This window comes from Saimiri boliviensis, chromosome 2, assembly GCF_048565385.1.
Source record: "Saimiri boliviensis isolate mSaiBol1 chromosome 2, mSaiBol1.pri, whole genome shotgun sequence".
In the NCBI taxonomy this organism is placed as follows: Eukaryota; Metazoa; Chordata; class Mammalia; order Primates; family Cebidae; genus Saimiri; species Saimiri boliviensis.
This window is the reverse complement of record NC_133450.1, coordinates 71551975-71571676: the sequence shown is the minus strand read 5'-3', so window position 1 is coordinate 71571676 and position 19702 is coordinate 71551975. Positions and strand designations below refer to the sequence as shown.

At 35.5% G+C, this 19702-nt stretch overlaps 1 protein-coding gene across 12 annotated transcripts in view; it reads right to left on the bottom strand.

The window, feature by feature from the left end:
• The window catches only part of VRK1 (VRK serine/threonine kinase 1), an 85573-nt gene that overhangs the window by 48573 nt on the left and 17298 nt on the right, over positions 1-19702 (bottom strand). For 10 of the 12 annotated variants that reach the window (XM_003928841.4, XM_074393587.1, XM_074393581.1 and 7 more), the window contains one exon: positions 1300-1464. In XM_003928841.4, the coding sequence (XP_003928890.1) occupies positions 1300-1459 (160 nt within the window). In that variant the 5' untranslated portion in view covers positions 1460-1464. Of the gene's footprint in view, positions 1-1299; positions 1465-7595; positions 18887-19702 lie in introns of all 12 variants that reach the window. The other 2 variants (XM_074393582.1, XM_074393583.1) reach the window with 2 other exon arrangements.

The following is a 19702-nucleotide window of genomic DNA, read 5'->3' as shown; positions in this document are numbered from 1 at the left end:
CATATCCTGTAGTAAAGACAGCTTACATAATCTACCATCTCCCCTAAACAACAAGATCAAAAATATATACTGACTAATATAGCCACTAATCTGTCATGGCTTCCAAGGATTTTTGCCATACAGCAGTGATATAGCCTAGTTCACTGGAATGGGTTTGGCTCTAAACAAAACCAGAGAATCAACACATATTTGACAAACAAGGGTGCCACTGACCGACAGGAATCATATGTATAAAATATGATAAAACACTATATTTCAAGCTATGTTTCATAAAGATAGCTCCAGAAACAGCAACTGATCAAGGACAGCCCATTGGTCCTGGAGCAGGTTAAGTGGGACTCCTCTTGAGTAAGAGCAGTGCTCTTTACCTATGTCAGTGGTACTCAAACTTTAGCATGCAACAGAATCACCTAGAGGACTTGATCAAACACTGCTGGCCCCTCTCCCTACAGTTTCTGATTCGTAATCTGAGGTAAGGCTCAAAAAACTGTAGGTCTAACAAGTTCCCAAGTGACACTAATCTACATCATATTATCAGTATTCTGAGTAAGATGTTGCTAAAAATAAAATTGTATAAACTTCCGTGGCAGAAAATAAATAATTAATCTGAGATTAGAAGTAGAGTGAGAATATAGAATGGAAAAGTTAGAAAAATCAGAAGCAAATATCAATTGCATCGTATCACTACTAATATGTACTGGTGAAGCAGACAGCTTTAGAAGCAATCAGTTAAAATATTTTTTAAGTCAATAATTTAGTTAACAGAATTTCAGGATTCCACAATGGGTCCCCAAAAATTTCAGAATAAGTATGCGAGTTATCTGCACGTTTAATCAAGCCTAATATGCAGTGTCTACGTAATTCTCTTAGTTCCAGTATGATGGTTATGCTGGTTGTACAGAAAGAAAAAAGAAACCCATACTTGGAAAAGATTTGCAAACTTCCAAATTAGACAAACACAGAGGAAATAAATCCCACTTAGGTGGAGGAGGGAGGGGAAAGATATGTACATAGTTTTCTTTGGGTCTCAAAAGAGATTATGATTATATAGAGTATCTTAAAAATCTAAAGCCTTAGTCCTCACTAATGACAATTTTACAGATATTTTATCCTCTTTTTCTGTTGCGATTACATTAACAATTTCCACTCCTATGTCAGAGATGCATTTTTGCTTAATCAGACAGTATTAAGTTGACTGCAGATTATTAGGAGCATCCTATAATAGCTCATAATTGAGAAACCATTTTGATAAGAAAGCCATATAAATCTTTGGATTGATCATTAGAAGCAGTCACTTACCAAGATATATACAGCCAAAACCTCCTTGGCCAACGGGTAATCCTACTTTCCATTCCTTTTTTGCCATGTCAGTTATTATCTCCCCAACTGCAAATTGTTCTGCAAGATGTCTCTTTGCAGGGCCCTGTCTTCCAGCTTGAGCTGCTTTTACACGAGGCATTTTCACTGTAACATAACAAAGCAGTGGTCAGAATTATGATCTTATAAATGTTTAAAACATTTTTCCGCCAGGCACGGTGGCTTAAGCCTGTAATCCCAGCACTTTGGGAGGCCGAGGCGGGTGGATCACAAGGTTGAGAGATCGAGACCATCCTGGTGAACATGGTGAAACCCCGTCTCTACAAAAAATATAAAAAAATTAGCTGGGCATGGTGGCATGTGCCTGTAATCCCAGCTACTCAGGAGGCTGAGGCAGGAGAATTGCTTGAACCCAGGAGGCGGAGGTTGCGGTGAGACGAGATTGCACCATTGCACTCCAGCCTGGATAACAAGAGCAAAACTCCGTCTCAAAAAAAAAAAAAAAAAAAAAAAAAAAAACATTTTTCCTTAAGGAAAACTTCTGTAAAGAGATGTTGTTCAAATTCCTACTTACTCCAAAACTTACAGGATATCTGTTAATTCTGACTTACAATGGCTAGAATCCTATTTGATTATCTTTTAACTTTAGAAAAGAGATAATAAAATCATATATGCAATTATTTTCAAAGAAATAATTAGGTTTAAGTTGCAATGGCATAATGATCAACAACTAAAAATGTTATGTAACAACAAAGAATTGCTCTATGAAGTTAAAAGGGAAAGGGTCTCCAAATAGGATGCACATTTTATGGGGAAAAAATGAAGAGTTTATTAAGGTCAGTACCAATAGGATAGAACACAGTACAGAGATTGAAAACATAAGGTAACTGAGCACAAGGGGAAAGGTTCCTGGGATATGCTACTAGATGCTTTACACAGGTTCCTATCTATCCTCATGACTCTGAAGATTATATCATCATCCCAATTAAGGCTCAGCAAGCTGCTAAGTGGTGGAACAAAGAAATTTGCACTGATGACTACCTGGCTCCAAGACCTTACCAACATGCTTCACAATTATGGAAGTCATTGTCAAGAAGGAGTACAACTTTCAAGAGTGACAAGAAAAACTGTGGCTTAGGCATCTGGGCAAAGCTGGTGACATCCAGCATTCCTAAGCTTCCTTTCTCACTAACTGTCCTTTCGGAGCTGAATCTTGATTCACTTTTCTAACACGTTAAGTTTATTGTAACTTTCAGAGAAAGTGGTGTTTTATTGTGAAAAAAAGTGCAGACTGGAATCAAAAGACCTGGATTGCAGGTATGACACCAGTTTGTTGGGTAATCTTGATCAAGTCAATTCACGCTGGGCTTCAAGTGCCCTCAGGTATAACTCACTTCATTGACTGAAGGAACTCAATTTGTATTTGTATGCAGGTGAACGTGTATGTGTTGTGTGATTTCAAACTCTCGGTTCTACAAATATTAATCAAAAAAGATTTAAAATAAATAATTGTTAGGATTCCATACCTCCCTAAAAATATACTGGAGACACATAAAGAAAGAAGGTTAATAAGAATCGTTAAACACTTGAAATGGCTATTCAGATGAAAGAACTCTATAGTTCAGTCTTGAGCCTAGATATGCTACTTACATACACACTACACTGAACTGGAATTTTTCAGCAACTCACCCACAATCACTCCAAATACACAAACTTCTTATCTGCAAATGTTCCTCATTAATTTACTGGGGATTTTTAAATTGGATTTCTCCTATAGAATACTAATGCATCTTTGCTGTCTAAATCTTCTCTGAAGTTAACAAAAATATCTTCAAAATAAATAAATGTATCTGTTATTTCTTCATATCAATCAGTTCTCTTGATTAATATGTTTTAATCGTGATAAAATCTTGTAAAATGGAATTTCAGTGCCAACCAAGAGAGCCTAGACTTAAAACCAAAAAAGGTTACTTTTACACCTGTGGTAGTAAACCAAATACAAGAAACAACTAAAACACACAGTACTTCCAAATATTAAAATGGACGCCCTTCTGAATTTTATCCAACTTTATCAAATTATCAGAGTACTCTCTTATTTGATTGTTTCTTTATAGTAATCAAAATAGTTTAAAATGAGTGCAAAACATGTTTTTTATCTTTATATATCTCAAAATAGTGACTGGACAACTTTTCGTGTTTTTCTGAAATTCCTTTCCCGAAGTGACAAAAATATCACATTTTAAATGAAATATTCTGGCACAGCACCTACTCAATGTAAATTGTGGTCAATAAAAAGTGATTTTCCTCCAAATAAAACTGTTTGCTTTTATTTTTAGTTTTATTTCTGTGGCCAACTAATTGAAACTAATTGTAATAATTAATTAAGGCTTGGAATGACTTTCTTTCCTAAAAATAGTCCCACAAAACAGCATCATTGCTGTCAGCCTCTTGAATACGCTTATAAATCACTGCTCCTGAAGGTTAACACTGCACATGGCGGAGGCAGCAGCACAGCTGTTTCATCTCCCTGAATTCCCCCATAAAAGTGGACAGGACAACTGGAGAGTGAAACTCAAAACCCACAGATAACCTCCCCAACCAAACAGACGGACAGTATCCCCTATCTCTATAAATCCCAAAATTTGAGCAGGTGAAGACAAATCATCACAAACAGGAACAGGTTCTGTGTGGTATCAGCAACTGTAAAGAAGGAAGCAGAAATAAGTGTGATGCCTCTGATAAATCTGAGAATCCCAAAATTACCAGGAGCTACTTGTTAGAAGCACACAAGACACTATGAGAACAGCAACTGAAACAAGGGGTCTGCCATTCCCGCAGCCAGAAGTGTAAGGGGTCCGTGGTGAGGTCTGAAGAAGCTGAAGCCTGTTGCCTCTACAGCTCTCAAAACTAACCCACCAAGGTCCCTTCCAGGTCAAAGCATTAGAAACTCTGAGGGATAAAGCCAAAATGAACATCACAAGGATAGTACAAATAAAGATAAAAGAAAGTTCAAATGAAAGTGGATCTATAAGTTAGCCTCAGTATTCTGGAATACTACATAAAAACAAGTGGAGTGAGAACTAAAGAAATGACACACACTCAACATGAACCATCAAATACTAACTGCACGTAAGGGAAAACTGGTTGCATATGAAACTCAGCAACAAAAATGGATCAATGCCTAGTCCTACAATAAGCTGGTATTTAAAAAAAAGAAAGAAAAAAAGCCCTTCAGAAAAATACATAAGAAAACATGCCTCCCAAAAGGTTGACAGCTATAAATTAGTATTTCAAAACAAGCTATAAAACACTTTGTATACAGACTAACATCAATCAGAATTAGAAAAATTCAGAAATCAGATGATAGAATAATTGAAAATGAAAGACAAAAATCAGTTCAGAAATAAAAACTAAAGTAGAAGGAACATAAAAGTAAATAAAACTTTTTAATGAAAGAGAAATAGAAAGTAAAAGAAAAAAAAAATCAAAAAGGACCAAAAGAAAAATGTTTAAGGAAACAGAAAAAAAACAACTTACATATAACAAAGAAAATCAAAGCAAAAGAACAGAATATTAAAAATCCTTTAAAGAAAACTTGCCTGAACTTAATTTTAAAAAACCATAAAACTACATTTTAAAAGGTCAAAAATCGACCCAGAATGACCATCACTAAGACACAATCTAGTTAACAGTAAATGAAAATATTCTTTGAGCATCGCAGATATTTTATAAGGAAAATAAAATCAAATTGTCATCACTTTAACAGCAACATTTTATGCCAAGGGGAAAAAGTAAAATATTTAAGGCTCAAGAAAAGAAACATGAACCAAAGATTTTATACCCAGCTAAATTTCAAGTATAAAGAATGCTAAGTGTTATCAATATAGAAAACAGCAGTAAGAACACACCAGAAAAAAAGTCCAGCAGAAAGGGTCTGCCACTCCCATAGCAATATCCAAAATGACTCAAGAAATGAGTGAGTAGTACATACATACTTGTAGAACTGAGACTTAACAAGGGTTATAAAAAAGAGGATAGAGCATACAATGGGGAAATGTACTGACACTGTAGATACAGTACAACTATTAAAAAATGGGATAACATATGGGAAAAAAAGGCAACTTTCCAGAAATCATAGTGTGATACTTGCTTTTGTTAACTAAGACTACTGTGTGCATACATGTGGAATGATGCAAATGAGAATGATGTGATATTATTATTCTATCATTCGCTTGTGTCCCTAAAAATCAGGATTTAGATATGAAAGAAAGGAGACAGAGATAAAGGAAGAGGTACAAATAAAAATACTGTACTTGGAAATATTTTCAATTCAGAATGTATCTTTAAAATAATCGCATACAAACAAACGCATCTTTGTATGTCCTAGCCCCATTCGCTAAAAAGCTTAGAAACAATAATCAACCCAACAGCAAAGAGCATCCCTAGCACACAAATTGCATTCTTGAAATACCACTTCCTGTGAAAAGAAACCAGGTTCTTTGACAAAATAATTATTGCTCCTATAATTAATAATCACCAAGGGATCAAAACTGGAAATCTTCTCAGACTCAACAAGCCTGCCCAGTGCATTCCCACCTCCCCTTCAAAAAAAAAAAAAAATTACAAGAATATACTCAGAAGCAAAATCTGTATTTCGTTTCTTGTAAACTATTAGTAACTTCTGCCCATTTTTCTTTTGAATTATTAGTCTTGCTTTTTCTTTACAGGTACATTTTATATGTTGCATATTAAACAGAGTACCTCTGTGTCTTGCAAAGACAATATTTTTCCCAATATTTTTATTAGTAACTATTTATTTAGCGTTATTTTTTGCTTTGGATTTCATGTTACCCTCAGAAAGATGTCCCCCAGTCAAATTAAATGTTTTTAATATCCCATGTTTTCTTTGGGTTATTTTATAATTCGTATTTTGCTGGTAACATTTTGATCTGTTTACACTTATTTTAGTAGAAGACATGAAGGAAAAGTCCAGCTTTTTCCAAATGGATATCCAGCTTTGTTTTTTCTTTCTTTTCCTCAGTCAGTATGTGCTACGAAAATCCAGTGTAGTAAACCAAGTACAAAAACTATTTGTATAAAGTTGGTCACATGTACATTCCAGATTACAGTTTCTTTGCAAAAAAGAAAAAAATATATAAAAAAAATTAGATTTATTAACTAGCATTTGAAACTAACTTTGGGCTTCAGTAAAAACTTCCCTCACATCTAAACCTGCTCCACATAAACGTTAAGAAGTCACTGAAATATACTCAGTGCTCTGCAAGAGGCTACTATGACAGAAATACTTCTTTAAAATATATTTAAATGAAACTCCCTCTTGTGGCTTCCAATGGAAAAAGATGTGGAGGATTCCCTCTTGTTGGCCCCTATAATCTCAAGTGCCCTCAGGCAATCAGTGGGCCTGTCAGTCCTCAGGGGCTGCTTCAGCCAGGTATAAGCAGGGCCAATGGTAATGGATTAATGAATATTTGTTCAATACTTAACTTAACATCTTGAGAAACACAAAAGACTTAAATGCAGCTGGTATACCACATACTCATATAGAGCTATTTAACACAACCTTTCTAGAAAAAAATATTATACATTTGGCAGTGGTTGTAATTTCTTTAGTGTGCTGATGAATTCTATTTGTTAATATTTTATTTAGGAACAAGACTGATACTCAGACACAATCGGGTGCATTCAGGGTGGTATAGCCGCAGACAAGACTGATATTCATAAGAATGGCCCGTAGTTTATTTTTTCTGCTATATTTATCAGTTTTAAGTATCAATATTATGCTCATTTGATAACAAGATTTTGGAAGCTTTTCTTCTTTTACCACAATCTAAGGAGTTTAAGCAGCATTGATCTATTCCTTAAGGTTTTGAAGGCTTCAGTTGCAAAATTCTCACAATACAAAGTGTTGGCAAGGAGGTGGAACAAACAGAATTCTCCTACACTGTATATTGTTTCATTCTGAAAATTTGTTTGGCAGTACCTGCTAACTGACCCAGCAATTCAACTTCAATGCATACACGTGTCCACCCAAAGACATGTACAAGAATGACACTAGCAGCTTTATTCACAACAGCCACAAACTGAAAATCCACATGTCCATCAACAGAAAAATGAATATAGTAAGATAGATGAATATACCAAACACTGTGTTAAGAAAAAGTAGCACCAGACAGAAGAGCACATATTATATTCCATTTATATGAATTTCAATAATAAACAAAACAAATCAATGGTGATACAAGTCAAACAGCAGATACCATTTTGGGGACTAAGAGTCAGAAGAAATGGCGGAAGGTGGAAGGTTCCTAGGGATCTGGTAGTGTTCTATATCCCAATCTTGATGTTTAAACAATTTGTTCCTGTTAAGGAAATTAATCAAGAAGTATACTTATTATTTCGTCCTGTTTATTTACGTAAAATTAACACAGTAAGTTAAACAAATCAAAAGTGTATTATAACAGTCAGAGTTTATTCAGGAGACAGAAAATGAGAAAATGTAACACAAAAAATTATTAATCTGTAAAAAGCTGTCAACTGCTAATAGATGTAAAAGACAACTTGAAGGAATATGGAACTAGCAAATGTAGGGAGCAGTTACTGTCTCCAAGGCTAAGGGAGAGTGCCCAAGAACACTTTACTGGACAGACTGCAGCAGGGACCCACTGGGTGGTAGAGTAGTTCTCTTCAGGGCCAGTGGGTTGGAACTGATCCACAGGTAGGATCAAGAAGCTGCCTACCAGGGTGCTAATGAAGCTTACAGGAGAGCAACCAGAGCTGACAGCCACACCTTAAGAGAGTAAGAGAAACAAACAAACAAAAAACAAGCATACTGCAACAAGAGAAGCCCTTCCTCTGCTAAGTCTTGCAGTATAGTATCTCTTCCTCACCTTCTACTGACAAAAATCTAACATTGTCCTGGAAAAGAAAAAATATTTAAAAGGTCTAGCCCAAGTATATAAACAGATCAAAAGAGGCTGACTTTGGAGGTGAGAGACAATACATTACAAGCTTGCACAAGTGTAGACTGATAAATTTTTACAAATGTACATACACTTGTGCGACAACCAAGACAGAGAACATTTTTATCACACCCAAGTTCCCCAGTGCCCCTGCCTGCCAACACCTATTCCTGTTCTCCTAGACAAAGGCTTATTAATGTGCTTCTCAGGGTGTGCCACTTTCTTTAGAGAACACAATTCTGCCAGCTTTTCTGACATCTGTGTCTCAGGTTCCCTTTCAGCATCCTCCTGGTACCCTATTTGACCTTCACTGCATTTGGCAGCTCCTTATTTTCTGGTTCAGAGATACAAAAGCTTCTCAGTTTCTGAGAATATGAAATCAGTGTTTCTAAATCTCCTCGTTGCTTTTCAGGCAATTTCTCAAAAGAAGAGGAATTATTTAAAACCAGAAGTCCCTGTTCAAAGAAATAACATAACCACAAGTATTTGCTTCAGTAAGACTTTAGTGAGTTTTCCGAAGAACTTAAAATACTAATTTGAATTAAACCATCAGTTTAGTCCATTATTGGTTTCTTCTAATAATGAAATCAATACTTACATTAAGGTTTCTATTGAAGAATACACTGAAAGGCACAAACTTTTAACAAAAATAAATCTTTCTACATAATTCCAGCCCTCTCTGACTCAATGCAAATCTATTATAGTAGCCAATGCAACAGAGGTTTTAAAGAAAAAAGAATTTAGCATCACATAATCCATTATATAATCTGACCACTTCTTTTCCTTTGATATTAAAGGAAATGCAGATGCAATTGAAAAGCACATCAAGATGCAAATCAATACTGCCCTTTGCTGAAATCACTCACTGGTATATTCCATATTAGCATATTCACCAAAATTTAATTGTAAACAGAGTAATTATGGTACTAAAGTTATTAAATACACAAAGCAAGCTTGGAACTATACATATTCAAATAGAATTTCAGTGGCAGATCAACTTTTATATCTGCAACAATACCCTAATTAATAGTCAGCTCTGATGATAAAATGGTCCTCTGTTTTTCAGATAACATTCCAAAAAAAGTTCTGCTATGAATATTAAAATAAAGTTTTGTGAAAAGATTTTTAAAATTTTCAGTAGCTATATTTATCACAATATGGTACTGTATTTAGACAAGTGGCATTCTTCAAGTCCTGGATTCAAATTTGAAATTTTTTTTTTTAACCTTCTGCAGAAGAGAGGAAAAAGGCTTGAATGAATCACGACAATGACACTTACACTTAATGAGCTCTATGAATTCATCATACCCAAACTGGAAAATCACAATGCTGAATAAAGCTCGTTATACACTGAATGACTACTCATAAATTTTCCCTAAAACAGTTACGCATGTAAACTCCTTCAGGGGGTCATATATTTTTATGAAATTTTCTTTAAAGTCATAAACTTCTCTGAAATGTTTTATATTGTATAGAGACACTCTGAATCAAGGAAATTCTGGACAAACTAGACTATTCACCATTCCATTAACATGGTACCAACATATTTTATCTCCATTCTTCCCAGCACAAAGTCCTTTCTCTCCTATAACCTCTCCTTACACATTTACTGACATTTTTCCCATACCTAAAGACATATCTCTGTTGAAGTCAGACATGACCTCTGAAGTTTCAGTACTGTTTGTACTTCTTATTGCATGTGATAAATAACTGTTCCCTATAAGCTTATAAGCTCCTGCTACATGAGAACTGTCTTGGTCACAAACACATTGTAGTTAGTAGGAACTCACTAAATTCATACAATTAAACAGCAAAAAAGTTAAGTCAGTATTTTTCCCCAAGTACCAGATATCTAACTTTATCCTCAATATACATCACCCAACTGAAAAGGACAATGTCATTCCTCCAAAGTCCAGCAACCATCCGCTACAACGACTCTGTCGAACTCTATTTATTCTTCCTCAAAACTCTAATTCCCCTTCCTAATCCACAATTCTCAACGTGTGACCTACTCTAGTTTAGAGAGAAAACAGAAGCTTCAGATGGGAATTCCCTATCTTTCTAAGAGCTATGTCTACAAATTACATGCACCCACTTCAAGCCAATCCTAGCTTCCTTCTCTCCTACCACACTGAAAGAAACTTTCTGCCTATCAAACATCAAGTCCTTCACCTTTGCTTTGGATCCCATCCACTCTAACCTGCTCAAGACTTATACTATTAATTAATCCTTCTTTCATATAGTCAATGTCTCCTTCAACTAGATCCTTCCCATCAGCTTTTAAAAATGCTTCTGGCTCTGCCATTTTAAAAAAATGAATGCCTTTAATCCCCCTCTGCTAACATCCTTACTTTTCCCTTTCAATGCCAAATGTTTCAATAAATCATCTGTATTTGCCATTACTTCCTTTCTCCTACTCATCCAACTCACTCCATCTGAGATCCACCTTCATGACTCCTCTCTAACAACCCTTGCTAAGGTCACCAGTGACCTCTGTGTTATGAAATCTAGCTGACAATGAATCACCTCATTTGCCTGCCCAGAAGCACTCAACACTGTTCATTCTTTCTTTAAATATTCTCTTCCTTTTGCTTTCAAAATATAGTAGTATCCTGGATTCCAGTCTATCATTTAGGTTACTCACAGTTCTAGACAATTTGAGGAATACAGTAAGTTCTTCTTTCAAGATGAAATGAGCTTTTTAATTCAAGGAGCTTGTTCCACTTTATCATATACATTTTTCCAGGGGTTTATCACGTCAAAAAAGCAGACCAACTACACTTCCACACCAAAATACAAATTCTATTATGTGAGAATAAATTATATATAAAAGAAAAATGTTCCATTAAATAAAATTAAGATCTTTGGAAATTCAGGACAGAGACAATTATTTGAAAAAATAATTGATGTTTATTCCTTTAAGCTAACAGATCTCAGAGAAAGAGTTTATAGTCTCAAAGAAGTAACTGTACACCCATGTGCACAGCAGCACTATTCACAATAATAGCAAGAGGTGGAAGCAACCTGAGTATCCATTAACAGATGAATGAATAAATGTGGCACGTATATACAATGGAGTATTCAGCCTTGAAAAACAGAAGTAAATCCTGACACACACTACACTACAGATGAATCTTGAGGACAGTTATGCTAAGTGAAATAAGCCAGTCACAAAAAGACAAACACTGTATGATTCCATTTATATGAGATCCCTAAAGTAGTACAATTCACAGAAACAGAAGGTAGAATGAAGGGTGCTAGAGGCTGGAGGGAGGAAGAAAAGAGAGTTGTTGTTTAGTGGTATGTAGAGTTTCAAATTCGCAAAATTAAGTTCTGGGGATCTGCTTCACAACAATATGAATACACTTACTGTATTCATATATTTACTGCTATTATACACTTACTATTCAATACTACTGAACTGTACACTTAATTAAAAACGATTAAGATGGGAAATCTATGTTTCTTACAACTTTTTTTTTAAAAAGAAAACAGTTTCTAGATGCAGCAGATAAAACAGGCAGAAATTAAGATGTATCAAGATAGTACCAACATGTTCCTAATGACTATAGCATCATTTCTGCCCCCATACACACACAATTGGAAAAACATTACAAGTGGTATTTTTTTCAGAAGTTATTCTTACAGATGCTAATTACATATACCTACTAGTCATCACAGCAATAAACAAATGTTAACTGTGAATTACGCAAATTAAGGAAGAAGAGTAATGACACAGTCTGTTCATTCACTCACTCTACAAATAGTCACTGATAATCTATAATGTGCCAAGCACTGTTCTAGGCACTTGCTATACCTCAAGAAACAAAACTAAGGTCCTGCTCTTTTAACACATTCTAGCAGGTAGACACACATAAAAAGAACAAATAATTCATATACTACCTAATATTTCAAAAAATGGAGTCATGTTTTAAAAACATAAAGCAGGTAAAGGGAGACACAGGATAGGAAGTAAAAGGTGAACGGGGAAAAGCTGCAGAGTTAAACACAGTGGTCATGGTCAGTCTCCTCTGGAAGGACTCTGTTCATTGGAAAAAGGACTTGAAGGAGTTGAGGGAGAGGGCCATATACGTATCTGGGCAGAGAGTATAGGCAGAGGGACGAGTTGTGCAAAGACCCTAAGGTAGAAGCCCACCTGACAACCGAAGAGGATGCCAGTGTGGCTGGTGTGGCGTGAGAAAGGAGGAAAGCAGGAGATGAAGTCCCAAAAGTTAGCACAGGATCAAGTTAACAAGAGATCAAGTACAGCCTTGACGGCCACTATCAGGACTCTGAATTTCGTCACAGGGTAAACGTATTTCTACAAGGTTTGGAACTTGCTGTATACTTGCACTTTAATTAATGCCACTTCAATCAAATTAAAAATCATACACTGAATACCTGAGTCAAGAAAAATTCTCCTGCTGATTTAATTCTCACCAAAGTTTTTACATTTTTTATATATTTTTGCTAATGTATTAGTCCATTCTCAAAATACATTCCATCTAAAAACTATATAAGCTTGACATAAATCCAAAATGTTAAGTGCTTCTGTAGTACCTCTGTCACAAAAGTCACCTCAAGATAGGAATGGGCTTGCAATGAATCAAATTCCATTCCTAAAAAGTAGAGAATAGGACTAGACCCTATTCTCCCTTTAACATAATTATCAGTAATTTACTAGTGCCATTATAGAGTGAATGGTTTGCAACTTTTTGACAAGAATTGTAACTTTTACCTTGCTATACTCCGCTTAAAATTTAAAATACTGAGTCCCATTGCAATTCTACATTATTACAATATATACTGCCTACTTCATTAATCTGTTTACTCAACACATATTTATTGACAGCATGCTCTGTGCAGGAGCTATTCTAGAAGACAGGAATAAAGCAGTGAATAAAAGAAACAAAAACCCCTGCCTTCATGGAGCTTATATTTTATTCAGTAGAGAAAAATAATTTTAAAAACTTAAGTCATATGTCCAATGGTATAAGGACTAAAGGAAAGTAAGGCAGGGACAGGGAATTGGGGGTGGGGAGAATAAAATTTGAAAAGATGGTCTAGTTAAAGCCTTACAAGAAAGTGACATTTAAGCAAAAACCTGTTTAAAAAAAAAAAAAAAAGTGAGAGAATCTAGCCACACAGATGCTCTTGAGAAAAGCATCCCACATTGAGGGAGGAGCAACTAAAAAGGCGTTAAGGCAAGAACATGCCCAGCTTGTTCTAGAAACGGCAAGGAGGCCGGTGCAGCTGAGGAAGAATTAGCCAGGGAAGAGCAATGGCTGGGGTCAGATGTAAAGCAGCACAGAGGTGGAGAACATGTCCAACACACAGGCTATTATAAGGACTTTGACTTTAACTCTGAGTGGGGAAATCTTGGAAGATCTTGAGCAGAGGAGGGACACGTTCTGACTTGCACTTTGAATGGGTCACTCTGGATGATACATCAAGAACAGATTGTAAGGGGGCAAGGCAGAAACAGCTACCAGTTATTACAACGGTATTGCTATTGGAATAAGCAATAATTGCATTCATCTTTACTAAGTATTAAGAATGTCGATGTTTTTTGTTTTTCAAAAAAAACCAGCAATGACTTTTTAGCCACTGAACAGAAGGGTACAGAATAACCTAAGGGTTCTGGTGTTTTGTTTTGTTTTGTTTTCTTTTAACTTTACACAAGCTACCCTCCCCCTCAAAAAATAAGTCTGCAGTGCCAAGTAGAAACAATTGATATTAGTGACAGATGGTCTAGGAAGCATGCTAATCATCTCTTACTCTAGATTTTCTAAACTATCTCTTTATAGCAATTTAGTTTGCCAGGAAATTAAACACTGAACTCCTTTTTTCCAAAGGCATGTATAAAATAACCTACAAAATATGTGCCAGGAACTGTGCTAGGGGCTGGAAATTCAAAGATGAATGAAATGCAACCGTTAGCCTCAAAAAGCTACATTCAGCTGTATGCAGAAACACCATCACACGGTTATGATACAATATTATATATCGGCTTCAAACAAGGATCAATAAAAACCTTCCCAGGGAAAGAATGTTTCTGAAGGCTTTGATAAAAGTATTTATTAAAGACAGTGAACAGTTGTAGACATCTACAAAATCAAACGCTCTCAGGTTCATGGTAGGGAAAAAAGTGTCTCTTCCAATGATTCAAGTGTGTAAGATATCAAGAGTTATGAAACTCCTTTTGCAATGAATGTCAGGAAATTTAGAACAAAATTATAAAGCCAAATGCATAACTATCCAACATTTAAGGTAACATCTATCTTAACTATACATTAAAATTATTAGGTTAGTGCAAGAATAATTTCGGTTTTTGCATTGTTGGAATTTGCTGTTTTGTACTGGAACACATTCTTAATTGTGGTTATGTCATACATCATTTTAGTGGGCATTTCGCTAATAACTTATTGCTTGCTTTTTGTTTATTTTAGACTATGGAAATGATGTTAGACAAAAAGCTAATTCAATCGATTTTCTTATTTGAGTTCAAAATGGGTTGTAAAGCAGTGGAGACAACATACAACATCAACAATGTATTTGGCCCAGGAACTCCTAACAAACGTACGCTACAGCAGTGGTTCAAGAAGTTCTGCAAAGGACATGAGAGCCATGAAGATGAGGAGCGTGGTGTCTCGCCACTGGAAGTTGACAATGACCAACTGAGAGCAATATCAACGCTGATCCTCTTACAACAGGAGAAGTTGCTGAAGAACTCAACGTTGACCACTCTACAGTCATTTGATATTTGAAGCAAATTGGAAAGGTGAAAAAGCTTCAAAAGTGGATGCTGCATGAGCTGAGCAAAAATCAAAAAAATAGTCATTTCTGAAGTGTTGTCTTCTCTTATTCTACGCAACAACAATGAACCATTTCTCGATCAGATGGTGATGAAAAGTGAATTTTATACAGCAGTCAGCGACGAGCTCAGTGGCTGGACCAAGAAGAAGCTCCAAAGTACTTCCCAAAGCCAAACTTGCACCAGAAAAAAGGTCATGGTCACTATCGGGTGGTCTGCTGCCAGTCTAATGCAGTACAGCTTTCTGAATCCTGGTGACACTATAACATCTGAGAAGCATGCTCAGCAAATCGATGAAATGCACCCAAAACTGCAACACTTGCAGCCAGCACTGGTCAACAGAAAGGGCCCAATTCTTCTCCAGGACAACACCCGACCGCACGTTGCACAACCAACACTGCAAAAGTTGAATAAATTGGGCTACAAAGTTTTGACTCATCCACCATATTCACCTGACCTCTCCTCAACCAACTACCACTTCTTCAAGTACGTCAACAACTTTTTGCAGGGAAAACGCTTCCACAACCAGCAGAATGCAGAAAATGCTTTCCAAGAGTTCCTCAAATCCCAAAACACGATTTTTATACTACAGGAATAAACTAACTTATTTCTCATTGGCAAAAACATATTGATTGTAATGTTCCTGTTTTGATTAATAAAGAAGTGGACGAGCCTACTTATAACGATTTACAATTCACGGTCCAAAATCGCAATTATTTTTGCACCAACCTAATTATCAGTTGAACTTTGGAATAATAAAGGCCCTACTCCGCAACAGCCCCAGTATCTTTACATGTTCATGCTACATAGAGTACTGTGATGCACAGAGTGACTCACTGACCCAGATTCTCTGGTACATCTTCCCTCGTTCATTAAGTCATTTATTTTCACTTTAATTGCTCTGTTACATACAAGTCTACTGTATTTGAGGATTTTAATAAAAGACCTTTCCAGTTCATTTTAGAAGTTGGGTAAAAAATAAACTTATGAATGATTCAGGAGGAGCCAAAACCACCAGTTTTTCCCATCCCATCATATCCCTAGGCCAAAATGACTCATTTTTATTTCAAACTTATTTGGGATTAAGAAGTAATTACATATTTTGGTATAACTGGCCTCCTGCCAAACTGCAGTAAGTCAAAGAGTAAAATCAAACGAAAGATAATCGGTCAACAAAGAACTTCATCACCTCCTCTGCTAAATTACATCAGAAACAATTTGAAAGCAATACATCTAAAGACAATCCTCTCATAAATGAGCCAGCTAATCAGAAGTTGATTAATGCATCTGATTAGTGCTAAGAAATCATCTGAAAAATAAAATACAGAATCTTGAGTTTATAAAGCCACTTTCCAATAACACAGAGGTTCCTCATATATTGTCTTCATTTTGATCCCACAAATCCTACGACTGATACATAACTGTAAGGATATTTATTGGCTATTAAAAGACGCTTATGACCAAAATCACTAAACATAAAAAACCTAAGGAAACTGCCCCTAGGTTCCTGCTAGGAACACCTAACCAATCCCCAAGTTTCACTTGGAGGAGAATTATGTGTATCAATAAAAGTATAAAAAACATTCATGGCTATACGGTACCTTTATAACATTAAAAAAGTAAGTGTCAAAATATAACACAGCAAACCATGAGAACATAGACGTGAACTTCCAGAGATGATCTCATAAATTCATAGATTTATTCCTGAAAAACATTAAGCTAAACTCAAACTGCGATACAATCTTTAGCAGCAATTGTCACACTAGTCATGTTTTCACACCTAAGCTGGAGAGAACTAGGTGAAGACTCACGTTTCTAACTCTGAAAAAGAAAGTGGCTATCTTCAGAAGAAAAAATTTCTTCCTAGTCAAAAATTTTTTTACTTGTATTAGAAAAGTGATTAATGTCAGGTTATAAAATGTTTTCATATAGTGAGTAAAATGCTTAAAATACAGTATCAAGTGTTCTTTCTCAACTTTTATTCGTTAAAAAAATTTCTAAAAGGCTACAGATTTAGTTTTCAACTGAGAATGCACAGTGTGGTACATTGGCAAACACAAGCCCAAGACACCTCACTGCTACCACCTTCCCCTACAAGGGAAAGATTCCATGAAGCCTTAGCTGTATTTCTGTTTCTGACTTTTGAGATAGTGGATAAAAGGATCCATTCCTGGGTCTCAACAGGTCTCCCAGAACCGAAAGTGACAAAGACAATACAATAACATCCATTCCTACAGAGATTAGAAAATAGGATCACTGTTCTGCCTATGTAAGAGAGTCAGTCAGACCTAGGAGATGAGCAAGCCAAAAGATGTCCACTTCAAAGGGGGGTGACACCTGGCTCCTTGATCCTGTGGCCTATGAAAAGAACACAAAGTAATGCTTACTTATATAAAGCAAACACTGAAAATTTTCTAAAATTAGAAATTGTGAAATATATAGCTAATACTTTTATATAACAGCATATTTGCAAAATTTAGTAAACAATAGATTTCTCATTCATTCTATTTAGGAGCAAAATTAACTAACAATTGTAACTAACTTTTACAATTAATTCTCTGGATGTTCACTATATAAATAATCTATCAATAGGTTTGATAGAACAGCTACTAAACAATATTTTTCCCTATATATTCTTGGAGCAGGGCTTCAGGGAAAAATATTTCCAAACGCTCTAAGAGGAAATTAGGATGACTAAATAAAGTACATGAGAAGTGTACTGTGGTCATTAAAAAATTCATGAAAACATGAAAGAACTTTTCAAAATCTCAGAGACAAGATTTTCCTAAGCAACACACAAAACAAGCCACAAAGATAACTGATACATTTAACAACATAAAAACAGAAACTCTCCACAGGTTAAAAAAAAACATCATAAGCAAATTCAAAAGACAAATTTAAAATATCTGCAAAATGGCCAGGTACGGTAATGGTTGATGCCTGTAACCCCAGCACTTTGGGAGACTGAGGCAGGCGGATCACAAGGTCAAGAGATCGAAACCATCCTCGTCAACATGGTGAAACCCCTTCTCTACTAAAAATACAAAGCTTGGTGTGGTGGCACGTGCCTGTAGTCCCAGCTACTCAGGAGGCTGAGGCAGGGGAATCGCTTGAACCCAGGAGGCAGAGGTTGCAGTGAGCCGAGATCACGCCTCTGCACTCCAGCCTAGCGACAGAGTGAGACTCCATCTCAAAGAAAAAAAAAATCTGCAAAACATATGACAAAAGGCAAATTTTCTTAGTATTTAAAGAATCGTTTAAATTATAGGACTAAAACCCAACAGAAAAATAGAATATGAAGAGGCAAACTCACAGAAAAAGAAATAAATACAGCTTTAAAGAAAAAAACTTTTTAGAAGAATTTTCAACTATATACACAAAGCAAAGAAGTGATATAATGAGTGCCCACATAAACATCACCTAGTTTCAACAACTATCAACACATGGCCAACTTGTTTGTTTCTACTAACCCCTTCCAAGATTACTTTAAAGCAAACCTCAGACAACACTTTTTCATATGTAAACATTTTTAACAGGTACTTTTTAAAAATAAAGCCACCATATATTATTGCCACACCTAACAAAATTAACCGTAACTCCTTAATGTCATCTAATAAGAAGTGTTCAAATCTATCCAATTACCTCAAAGGATGTCTTCTCACAGTTGACTTTTGGACTCAGGACTCAAATACTAGTCAGTGCATCTGGCTGATGTGTCTTTGAGTCTCTCTGAATGCCGTCACCCTCTTTTTTGTCCTTCCTCTTGTCATTTGTCCTATAAAATTTCCCATTTTGAATTTCGCTAATTGTGACCCTATAATATCACTTAATTTGTTCCCTTGTATTTTTTGTTACTGATATCATTGCTCAAATTACCCTACTTCTGTTATCAATGCCCTTCAGCCACGACCACCAGAAATATACCTATAGTTAAAAACAAGATAGGCTTAAATAATAAATAAAATACATTTATCTGCATCCTCCATTTCCTAGATGACAGAATATTATACACTTTGTTCTTCACCATGACTTCTTTCACTAACAGTACATCCTGGAAATCAATAACAAATAGGCTCAGCATCATTCATTAATAAAATGCAAGTTAAAATTACAATGAGACTTAATTTACAATTAAAATGATTTTTTCAGTTATCAGATTAGTCAAATTCAAAAAATAAGAAAATACACTGGGTTGGTAAGCGTGTGAGGAAAAAGGCACACTTTGGCATTATTAAAGTTTCTAATGCACACCCCCTTTGGCTCACTAAGTGCACTTCCAGTAATTTATCATGTAGGTATACTCACATACTGTCAAATATACATGGATAGTTACTACAGCATTATATACAATAAAAGACTAGAAAGATTCTTAATTACCATCAAGAAGGGGCTTTTAGGTTGGATCACAATTACTTTTGCACCAACCTAATATTAAAGAAAGCACATCATATCCACATAACGGAATATTACGCAGTTTTTAAAATAAGGTATATTATACACACTGGCATGGAATATTCTCCAAGATATATCATTAAGTGAAAAATACAAGTGAAGAACCATGTATCAGAACATTCCTATTCATATAAATTAA